The 10,986-nt window shown below is 49.9% G+C and overlaps 1 protein-coding gene and 1 non-coding gene across 2 annotated transcripts; one reads left to right on the forward strand and one right to left on the reverse strand.

Moving 5' to 3' along the window:
- The first annotated feature begins 4,811 nt into the window (after window positions 1-4,811).
- Window positions 4,812-4,879, forward strand: Trnat-ugu (transfer RNA threonine (anticodon UGU)). The gene has a single exon. It is a non-coding gene; the product is annotated as a tRNA-Thr (tRNA).
- A 271-nt stretch (window positions 4,880-5,150) lies between these two features.
- Window positions 5,151-10,463, reverse strand: Pim1 (Pim-1 proto-oncogene, serine/threonine kinase). The gene is made up of 6 exons (XM_046450755.2): window positions 10,018-10,463; window positions 9,800-9,906; window positions 9,644-9,694; window positions 9,184-9,550; window positions 7,512-7,688; window positions 5,151-6,609 (listed from the first exon to the last, which is right to left on the reverse strand). The coding sequence occupies exons 1-6, from the start codon at window positions 10,097-10,099 to the stop codon at window positions 6,452-6,454; spliced, it is 942 nt and encodes a 313-aa protein (XP_046306711.1). The 5' UTR covers window positions 10,100-10,463; the 3' UTR covers window positions 5,151-6,451.
- Window positions 10,464-10,986: the final 523 nt, after the last annotated feature.

Genomic DNA, 10,986 nt, shown 5'->3' on the forward strand with positions numbered 1-10,986 from the left:
GACCCTGGTTCAGTCCCTAGCATTGGGGGGGGGGGGGGGGGGAGTAAGAATGCTAAACACAAAATTAGGGAGATCTAATTCCACAAAACAGAACTGCTTGCTTGCTCCATTTATGGATCCTGGACCTTGAAGGGACCTTGAGATGTCTAATCCAAGCTTTTTTTTTTTTTTTTTTTAATCTGGGTGAGGTGAGGGACTGGCTTCTGAGGATCTTTTAGAGGGCTAGATGTCATTGTCAGTGATCTGTTTCCTGGGCTGCGTTCACTACCCACCCTAATAAGTCACAGTAGCAGCGAGCCATGCTTGGACCAACTATGAGACGGCATCATGGAACAGGGGTCCTGCTGAACCCCATTCCGTATGTCCTGTTACTACGAATAAAAATAAATAAAGTCCTCTCAGCTTGACCCTAGTTCTGCTTATTTTTGTACTTCCTCCCACAGTGAAGCCGAGGGGTCACTGCAACCTTGCTCTTGGCAATCGGGGTTAGGAGTGTGAGGCTGGGCCGGAAACGAAGGGGGGATGAGGCCATATCTGCTTTAACACTGTTTTAGATAGGCCCTTTGTGGTGAGGGTTTCCAAGAACCAGCGAAGCAGTTAAAGAAGCTGAGCGACATTTACAAGAAATGCGCCCCTGCCCCACCCCAACCCCCACCTCTTGTCCCTCTTCTCTTTTTTACCGCCTCCGACTAGTCCTCCCTCCCAGGCCAGAGCGAAAAATAGCGCTCAGACAGCTCCACTGAGCATTTCCACAAAACAGAACTGCTTGCTCCGTTCTCTGGACTCTGGAATCCAGACCTGACCTCTGGATCATGGACATGGAAGGGATCTTGAGATGACTAATCTACGAAGGCTTTTTTTTTTTTTAATACTAGAGATTGAACCCAGAGATGCTCTATCACTGAGCTGCATCCCCAGCCCAGGCTGGCCTTGAACTGGTGATCCTCCTGCCCAAGTCGAAGAAATTACAGGTGTGCACTATTACGCCTGGCTACACAAACATCTAACTAGCAAGGCCCTGGGTTCCATCTTTGACACTGCTTAGAAAGGCGGGGAGAGAGAGAGAAGAGAGAGAAGTGGTAATGAGCACAGATTGCTAGGGTCTCAAATTCTGACCTGTTATTTCTTTTGGGGGAGGTACCAGGGATTGAACTCAGGGCCACTCGACCACTGAGCCACATTCCCAGCCCTATTTTCTATTTAGAGACAGGGTCTCACTGAGTTGCTTAAGTGCCTTGCTTTTGCTGGGGCTGGCTTTGAACCCGTGATCCTCCTGCCTCAACCTCCCTAGAGGCTGGGATTACAGGCCTGCACCACCACACTAGGCTCTGACCTGTCATTTCTTCATGTGACCTTTGACGTGATACTTAGGCGTTCCACTCAGTTTCCTCCATCTGTAAAATGGGGATAAATAATGTCATCCACCTCATGGAGAGTCCTTGTGAGGATAAATAAGTTAATTCATGCAAAGCACAGAATGGGCTTGGCATGCCCAGAGTATTGGCTAATATCACTAAGGAACTGCAGGGTAACAGCCCCTTCTGGGTGTTACCCTTAACAAGGTTACTGTCACCTTCCCTTCTAATCCTTTGCATCCCCTCCCTTTACCCAGCATTCTGCACTCCAAGGCCAAGCCCCACCTAAATAACCTAAATTCTAAGAAACCCCACCTAAAACCTTTCCTTAGATTCACAGAACTCAGAGTGGGCTTGTAACACTCTCCCATAATAATTAGCCTCAGGAGAAGAACACCCCCAGCTGTGAAAGGACCCTACACAGCCCCAAGCCCAGGGGGGTGGGACTTGGAGGAGCAGCCACTCTATTTCTCTGGGCTGGCACTGAGAAAACCTGATTCCTTCTTCCCCTGACTCAGCTCCTGAATATTGGCACTGGCAGGGTGGTGGGTAGCCTGCAACCTGACTCCAGTCACACGATGTGTCTGTCACTAGGCTAAGGGCTGTGAAAGATGCAGATGGATGAATCAATGGGATCCTGATCTAGGCAGAAATGGAACCTAGGGCCTTGTGCATGCAAGGCAAGCACTCTACCAACTGAGGTATCTCCCCAGCCCTGTGGAAACCTTTTCTAGAAAGCATTTTTGACCCAATCTGACTCAGCAACTCTGCCATCCTAGCAACAGAGCAGCCGTATGTGATGTGTAGATGCATGAAATTTATGTACGAATACTCAATTGTGCTTCATATCATCTTCACATATAAGGACATTATTTTTCACCCAATTTACACTTACAAATGTAAAACCCAGGCTGGGCAAGGTGACGCTCAGGAGGCTAAAGCAGGAGGATCACGAGTTCAAAGCCAGCCTCAGCAATGTAGGGAGGTCCTAAGCAACTTAGTGAGACACTATCTCAAAATAAAATGTAAAGAGCTGGGGATGAGGCTCAGTGGTTAAGTATCTCTGGGTTTAATCCCTGTTGCCAAAAAAAATAAATAAATAAAACCCAATATGAGCCTGCGGGCTGTACAAAAACTGGTGCTGTACCAGATTCAGTCAGACTGATGCCTGGTCCAGTTGTAAGGGGAGTATCAGCCTCACTGGATTTCTCTGCTCCGCCTGTGTTCATTGTCCCGTTTTACAGGTAGGCAAACTAAGGTCTATCCTTCAAAAGCCAATTGAAATGTCACCTCCTCTTTGAAGCCTTCACAGGCTGCCTCTGCCAAGGGGATTAGTAAATCACTCAATCTGCTGCCCCCTACATAAGTCCAACTACATCCTTTACTTTTAAAATTTAAAAATAATTATTCAAGACAAACCAGAAGTTATAGAGTAATGTAAACACCTTATGAGACGTTGCTGAAAGTCGAAGTTCCCTATACAGAGAGGTACCTCCAGATCACAACCTCTCTGCCGCCTCCAGAGAGGTAAGAGCCACCATCCTGACTCCAGGAACTTCTTGTCACCCTGTACTTTTTGGTACTTTTATTGCCTCCATAAAGTAGCAGAGTATTTGCATTTACATATACTCGCTACTTACTCCTATCTTCCTAATAACCCTATCAAGGAGCATCTCTGTTTAGAGATTAGTCTCAGAGCTGGTAATGATTTGCCTGGGGCATTTACATAAGTGATAGTGCTAGGATCTACGCCTAAGGCTGATTCCCAAATTAACTCCTAAAATGACCCAGAGACTAAGTATGACCTCTAGCACTTCCCACACAACTCCTGATAACTTGCACCCAGTAGGAACACACAAACTCACTTCACAGGACAGAAGGGTGGGGTTTTGCCAGATTTTTTTTTTTTTTTTTTTTTGATACAGGGTGTAGCTAAACTACCTAGACTGGCCTTGAACTTGCAATCCTCCTGCCTCAGCTTCCTGAGTGGCTGGGATTACAAGTGTAATTTCAGGCCTGGAGCAAATTTTAATTGTCCAAGTACAAATTTCCAAGAGACATCAACACTCAAGAGATTGGCAGTGTTTGTGCATGTGTGTGTGTCTGTGGACTCCTATGCACACACAATTTGAATGAGAGGGAATAGTGAGAAAGAAGGGGTTGAACCTCAGAAAATCAGCCCCCCATAATCAAAAAATCCTTCCTTCCTCTCTGCAGCCACATGAGGACTGAGCTGGGGTTTGGGACCTCATCCAAGCTTAAGGTAGACAATGAAGGATGAAAGGTATTGTGTTTTGGATCCTGACCCTGACAAGAGTATATAGGGCCAGATTCCAAAGATTCTGTGGATGCAGGAGAAGGGGTAGAAAGATGACCCACAAGGGAGGAAGAATAATAGGGTGGCTCTTGATATTTATAAAGAAACAAGAAAGCAACATACTAATACTTAATATGAGTTAATAGTGACACAGCTACAGTGGTTTCAGAATATCAGGCTGTGTTCAGACTACCACTTAGTGGATTCAGGGGTTCTACCATCCAGTTTAAGTTAAAGTAACTCACAGAATAGACAAGGGGCCTATTAAACAGATTCCTGAATAGAAGCCACGGACTAAAGATACTAATAGAACAAGCAGTAAGACAATGGCAGAGCTAACATTTCACCTATTCCCAGTATAGACCCTTTATTGAGCACATTGGAGGGAAATGTAAAATAAACACAAGCATTTTCACCCACCATTGTTAATGACTGAACCTCACATTAAAGGTGAAGGGAACCTGAAAAAAATAACACAGGTATACAGCTTTCCATTAGACTCTACATTTATCAAGGATATATGCTCAAAACAGTTTGTATTCCTAGATGAGTCTCACTACAAAGCCAAGGTTGTTCAAATCCTGGGCTCAAGCAATCCTCCTGCTTCAATCTCCCTAGTACCTAGAACTCTAGGCACCTCACCATACCTGACTGCAAAATTCATCAGTGGTAGAGCTGGGGATATGGATTGGTGGTAGAGTGCTTGCCTACCATGTGTGAAGTACTGGGTTCAATTCTCAGCACCACATAAAAATGGGTAAATAAAATAAAGGTATTGTGTCCAACTACAAATAAAAAAAATTTTTTTTGAATGTTTTACTAGTGGACTGGGTGCCCTGTCACAAATCTTTTAATTCCAGCAACTGGGGAGGTTGAGGCGGGATTGCAAGTTTGAGGTCAGCTGAAGCAATTTTAGCAAGGCCTTAAGCAACCTTGCCAGATCCTGTATCAAAATAAAAAATAAAAAGGGCTAGGGATGTGGTTCAGAGGTTTAAAAAAAAAAAAGTTTACTGTTGCAAGAGATACATGTTCCCACGTCAGCACTGTTGGAGAGGACGTCCTACAATGATAAAAATGTCCTGTACAGCCAACAAGGTAGCCAGTAGCATCAAGTGGCTATTAAATACTTGGAGGGCTAAGGATGTAGCTCAGTTGGTAGAGCGCTTGCCTTGTATGCACAAGGCCCTGGGTTCAATCCCCAGCACCAAAAAAGAGAAAACAAAAACTACTTTATACAAAAATCAGAGGATGTCCTATTTCATTAGGGCCCCCTCATGACAAATCATGTCCACATTTGCTTAGTAAAAATGACTACCCCAGGACTCCCGCTGAAGCAAACCAGTACAACAGGCCTTTAGTCCCTCACTAAAGGGTTTAATAAATGCACACCAGTTAGCCTGCCTCTGCATGGACAAGGATCAGAAACCACAAAGTAAGACAAAAGGTTTTTATTCAAAAAATGCCAAGTATAAAAAAAAAAAAAATAAGATCTCTTTTATTCCCCTGTACAGTATTTCACTCAGATAAAACCAGCAGGCTACATGCTGCTCAGAACAGCCCCAGAGAGGATCCGGAAGGCACACCACCCAGAACTGCGTCTCATATATCTATCCTATATACACTAGTCAGCAATGCCCCTCCCCCACCACCCAGGGAGCCCAAACCCACTGACATGAGTAGGCTCAGGGCCCCCACGGAAGTCAGGGAGCTGTAGCAGCTGTCCCGCCTGAGTCCCCTCACCCCACAACAGAGCAAGCATCGCAGCCCTCCCCAAAAGGTCCCAAAGTCAGAGGAAAGGAGGAAAGAAAACAAAAAACAAAAAACCAACAACAACCTAGGGCAGCAGCTGTGGAAGCTTAAGAGCAGGAGGAAGGGAACCAAATAAATAAATAAATAAATACATAACATTGACCTCCAGGTTAGAATGCGCATCTTTCAAAAAAAAAAAAAAAGTAAAATAACTTAAAGGCAAGAATTTTTTTAAAATTAGATCAACTACAATCCTTTTGTATACTACCATGCCAACTGTACACACATTTACAGCTTTTCTGTTGATTTGCATTGTTTGTGCATTTTGTGTGTGTGAGGTCTTGGCTTTGAAACAGTTAAGTAAAAACCAAAAAGGAAGACCAGTTCACTGGGAGTTTTACTAAAGGAGGCAGAAAAAGGGCAGGTGGCTCGGCAATTGGCCCTGTAGCCTCTTCCATGGCACCTTTCATATGGAGGAGGGGGGGGGGAGGAAAACAGGGAACCAAACCCAGGCAGATTTTTGGAGAAGCAGCAGGTAAAAGAGGCAAGTTCAAGTATTTCTCCCAGCACAGCCGGAGTCCCCACAGAAGGCACTCAGAAGAGTCGGAAGAGGTGACAGGGACTTAAAATGGTGCTAGTCCTATCCCATCCCAACCTGTTTTCCCCCTACCCGACCCATCGCGGCATTCAGCAGAACTCAGTGATGAAGGGAACAGTTTCATGGCAGGGTTCTCCCACCCCCACCCCCCACCCCGGGATTTTGCGGAGTCCAGCAATGCTGGACATCCATGAGAAGGAGAGAGTGTCTATGGGAGGAGTTGAGGCCTAGGACACCTGGAGTGGAGTCTCTTCTGCCCTATTGGGAAGGCAGCCTCCAGGGGCCTGGGGTCTGGAATGAGTTGTAAATGTTGTTCCTGTATCAAGCACTGTCCTGCTTGGCGAAAGTGTCACCGGTAATCGGGAAGCTGAAGACAGAAGCTTCCCCTCCTTGAGCATCTGATAGGGAGGGGAGGACCTGCCAGAAAGGCTGCTATTTGCTAGGCCCTGGTGACAGGCTGTGGAGATGGATCTCAGCAGTCTCTTGGGGCAGGAGGACATCTTGCATCCAAGGATGATTCTGGATGTCTTCAAAGGATGGCCGATCTGATGGTCTCAGAGCCAAGCACCATCTAATTAGATGCTGACACTCTGCAGAAAGCAGAACAGACCAAAGTTATGAATGACTCAACTTGTTTTTGCAATGCAAAGGTCTTCCCAATTTGTCTCCCAGGGGCCCACAGGTCTGAGACCCTGAGCAGGCCATGCACTGTACACAACACTGTGCCCAGGTACTCTTTCAGCTAAAAAGTGGCTCCCCTATTAAACCTGTGGTTTTCAAACTTCAATAGCTAGGGCCTTTCCCACGACACCCACTCACCAGAAATAGGAAGGATGATGACAAGAGATTTTCTATGATACATCACTGAGCATGGTGAGGTGATTCAATTCACCTACCAACTTAACAAACATGAAACCACCCAGAATGAGGTCACTGGGACCATAGCATTCGGCCTTCAGGGAGATGGCTAAAAGAGCCCTTTACTTTTTTATTCCCTGGCAAAGTAACAAGGAGTTAAGGGATGTCTCCACTGGTAATTAAATATTTTCAGGATTTGTGAACAGAGCTTGATAGAGGAGTCCTTGCCTAGCATGCAGGAACACCTGCAATCCAATCCCCAGCATGGGGGGGCGGGCACTTTTCAGGAAAACCAGATTGTCTTTTTTTAGTATGCTTACACATGTCTTTCCTCTGACCTCCCAAGAGAAGTTCAAGTGCATATGATCCCTGAGACCAGCTCAAGTATAAACCACGGGCCTACAATTTTGCTAAGCCAAAGACCATGGCATTTCCTGGAGAGTGAAGCTCTCCAGAATTCAAGACTGCCCCACAGGTGCTAATAGCATCATGGTTCGTATTTTTCCTTAACTCACAGCTCCCCGGGGGTCAGAGATGTGGCTCAGTGGTACTTCGCTTGCCTACCATGAGCAAGCTCTGGGTTCAATCCCTAACATTGCCAAAAAATAAAAAAGGGGGACTTCCATGAAATTACCTGAAGAGACTCTCTGTCTGAAAAAAACTTGGCCCCTGATGATCTCTTCATCGTGCTCAAAAGGAATATCTCCACACACCATATCATACAGCAGGATCCCCAGGGACCAGACAGCTGCGGACCTGCCATGGTAGCGATGGTAGCGGATCCACTCTGGAGGACTATACACTCGGGTCCCTGCAAGCCAGGGGAATAGGAGAGAAAACACTCTTTTAACAAGAAACAAACATAGCAACTCGTGTTCTCTTTAAAAAGTACTGCCTCCCCTTTTCACAGGAGCTGGGTGAACTCCATTTTTGCCCTGTGGGCTCAAAGGAAAACGAAGGAGAGATTTATGGCATCTCTCCAACCCAAAGCATTACCCATCTCTCTACCAGCCCAAAGCATAAACTGAAATCCTTTACAATTCCTCCAAGAAACAAACAGGACTGGCTGTAGACCCAAAGTCTGAGGTGAGAATGTGGTAGGACCACCCACAAAGGGATGAATACCTACAAGTCAAGGGCTGTATCACACAGAATATCCTTAAACTTTGCTCGACAATGCCCAGGACCCAAGTGAGATCCTCATCACAGATACAATCCAGGTAAAGATCCTTACAAAACACCCTAAGTCAAGGTGCCTTCATCCCCACCATCTGAGAACCAGGGGGCAGGCACCCACATCCTTTCCTCCCCAGCTGAAAAGGTAGACAGAGCTGCAGGGCTGGTTTCAGACCACGTGATTCCTGTTTACAAACTTTGGATAGTAAAAAAAAGGGGGGGTGGGGGTTGGGGAGAGGTCATCCCAACGGTGCTCACCAGGGGGCAGCAAAGACTTGAAGGAAAAAAACTTGGGAGGACCCAGCCAGCCATTAACTGTTAAATACAAAAAACGCAGCCCAACCCAGCGTCCTCCAAGGGCAAATAAACACAAACCACAAGCCAGAGTCACAAGTTTTGAAAGGTTGTCGTTTGTTAGGGTAAGCCACTCAGATGATGACCCACCCTCCTTCGCTTTGATCTCAGGCTCTCCATTCCTTCTTTTCTTAAAGAACCCGCTCCAAGCCCCTCCCTAAAGTAAGATAGGTTTTCATCCTCCCTGTGGACACCCAACTAATTTTCAAACCAGCAACAGATCTTATTTCACAACATTCATTCCTTACCCCCTCACCCCACAACACCCCCTAATATGTTTTTACATTTAGTGAAACTACTATTCCTATTCCTTAACCCTCCCTACATCAAAGGGGAAAGGGAGGGGGAACTGCGGTTCTAAGAACTACCTTAACAGAAAACTAATTCCCTTATGAAACAAAAACAAAAATTACAAAACCGGCATCAATTTTCATCTCTTCCCCCTCCCACCACCCCCCTTTTACTGGCGGGGAAACTGGGTCAGACTTTGGAAATCTGGGCTACGGCCGGTTGCCCATAATCTCTTATTCCTCGGGAAAGTCTGGAACCCACTGAATTCCACTGAAAAAAAAAATAAAATCAAGCCAGAAACATTACAGGTTCAGCTGGCTTGAAATCCCCGGCTTTACTACTCTGGGAAGCTCTCCTTCGCCCCACCCCTGCTAGCATCGAGCCAAGCGGCCCAATGACCTTTACAAAAGGCCGGAGCAGGAGACTGGCAGAGGCCTCCAGGCCCGGCCGCGACACCTGGGCAGCTCCCTCCCGGGATGGCTCACCATCGAAATCTGTATATACGGTGTCCTTGAGCAGCGCCCCCGACCCGAAGTCGATGAGCTTGAGCTCGCCGCGATTGAGGTCGATGAGGATGTTCTCGTCCTTGATGTCGCGGTGAAGCACCCCGCAGTTGTGGCAGTGCCGCACGGCCTCCAGCACCTGCCAGAAGAAGCTGCGGGCCAGCTCCTCTTGTAGGGCCCCCCTTTCCGTGATAAAGTCGAAGAGGTCTTGCACCGGCTCGGGCCTCTCCAGGATCAGGACGAAACTGTCGGGCCTCTCGAACCAGTCCAGGAGCCTAATGACGCCGGAGAAGCCCGAGCTCACCTTCTTCAGCAGGACCACTTCCATGGGCACGCGGGTGCCATTGGGCTGCAGGGACGAAGGGCTGGTTAGGGCGGGAGCCGGGGCGCGCCCTACACCCCACCCACCGTTCCTGGGGGTCGCTCCCTTCAGAGCACTCACCAGCTCTCCCCAGTCGGAAATCCGGTCCTTCTCCACGTGTTTGATGGCCACCTAGAAGCCCCAAGGAGTAGATCGTTAGCTCCCCTCGCCGGGGCCAAAGCACAGCCGCGTGCCCCCCGCCCGGCGCTCCCTCCCCAATGCGGGGCGCCCACTCACCGGCAAGTTGTCGGCGACACGGATGCCTGAGTAGACTGAGCCGAAGCCGCCGCTGCCCAGTAGCGGGCCCACCTGGTACTGCGACTCCAGGGGCTCCTTCTCTTTGCCTAGGAAGGGGGAGACACAGGGTACTCAGCATCGGCCCGCGAGCCCCCAGCCTCCTTCCCACGCTGAGGGCGCCGCCGGCGCCCCCATCCTCGGACCCGGAGAACCCTTACCCGGCGCCAGCTTGGTGGTGTGCAGGTCGTTGCAGGGCGCGGCGCGCAGGTGGGCGAGCGAGTTGATTTTGGACAAGAGCATCCCAACCTCCAGGGTGTCGGCGCAGGGACCGTGCCTGGAGAACCTGCAGCAGGCGCTGGGGCTGGGGCTGTTCGGGTGGCTGGAGCTGTTGCTGCGGCTGGCGTTGCGGCTGTGGCTGCGGCTGGCGCGGAAGGCCGAGGGCGAGTCGGAGGACAACTGGGGGCGCTGCCGGGGCTGGCAGAGGGAGGACGAGTCGGCAGGGTCAGGCAGCGTTGAGGACGACGGGGTGAGAGGCTCCTAGGGTTTCTGCGGGACAGAAAGCTCGTGGCAGCTGCTGCTGCTGCTGCTGATCCCGCCGCCACTGCCGCCGACTCCTCTCCGGCCTCCTCCGCCGCCGCGGCCGCTGCAGCAGACGCCCGGCTCGCCCCGCCGCCAGGAGTAAAGGGGCGGAGCGCGCCGGCGGGGAGGGCGCGCGGGCGGGCGGGGACGGGGCGGGGCCTCACCGGGAGGCCAAGGCAGGGAGCTGGGCTGCCGGGCTGGCGGAGGGAGGAGAGAGGGTGGGGAAGCGGCGGGACCAGGCAACTCCTCTGGGCCCCCGCCCTGCGGGCTTCGTCGCCGCGCCCCGGCCCCGCCCCATTGGCCCGCATTCAACCAACCAGAGGCCGACTGATCTGCATAACGCGGCGCGCCCCGCCCCCGCCCCGCCCCGCTCTCGCGGTCAGAATGGTCTCGACGCCGCCACGACGTGGCGGGAAGGAAAAGGCGCCAAAATGGAGGGGGAGGGGCGCGGGGCGTGAGGGGAGGCGGGAGCTGGGTGTCGGGCCGCGAGGGAGGAAGGATGGGGAGGGGCGTATCGATTCAAACCCAAACAATAACAAAGCCATCAAAGGCCGCCCGAGGCCGGCTCTGCGGCTCTCGGTTTCTCGGAGGTTTTTGGGTCAAGGGCT

Source organism: Marmota monax, unplaced genomic scaffold, assembly GCF_021218885.2.
Source record: "Marmota monax isolate L192 unplaced genomic scaffold, Marmota_monax_Labrador192_F-V1.1 WCK01_AAM20220418_F8-fsc00127, whole genome shotgun sequence".
Classification (NCBI taxonomy): domain Eukaryota; kingdom Metazoa; phylum Chordata; class Mammalia; order Rodentia; family Sciuridae; genus Marmota; species Marmota monax.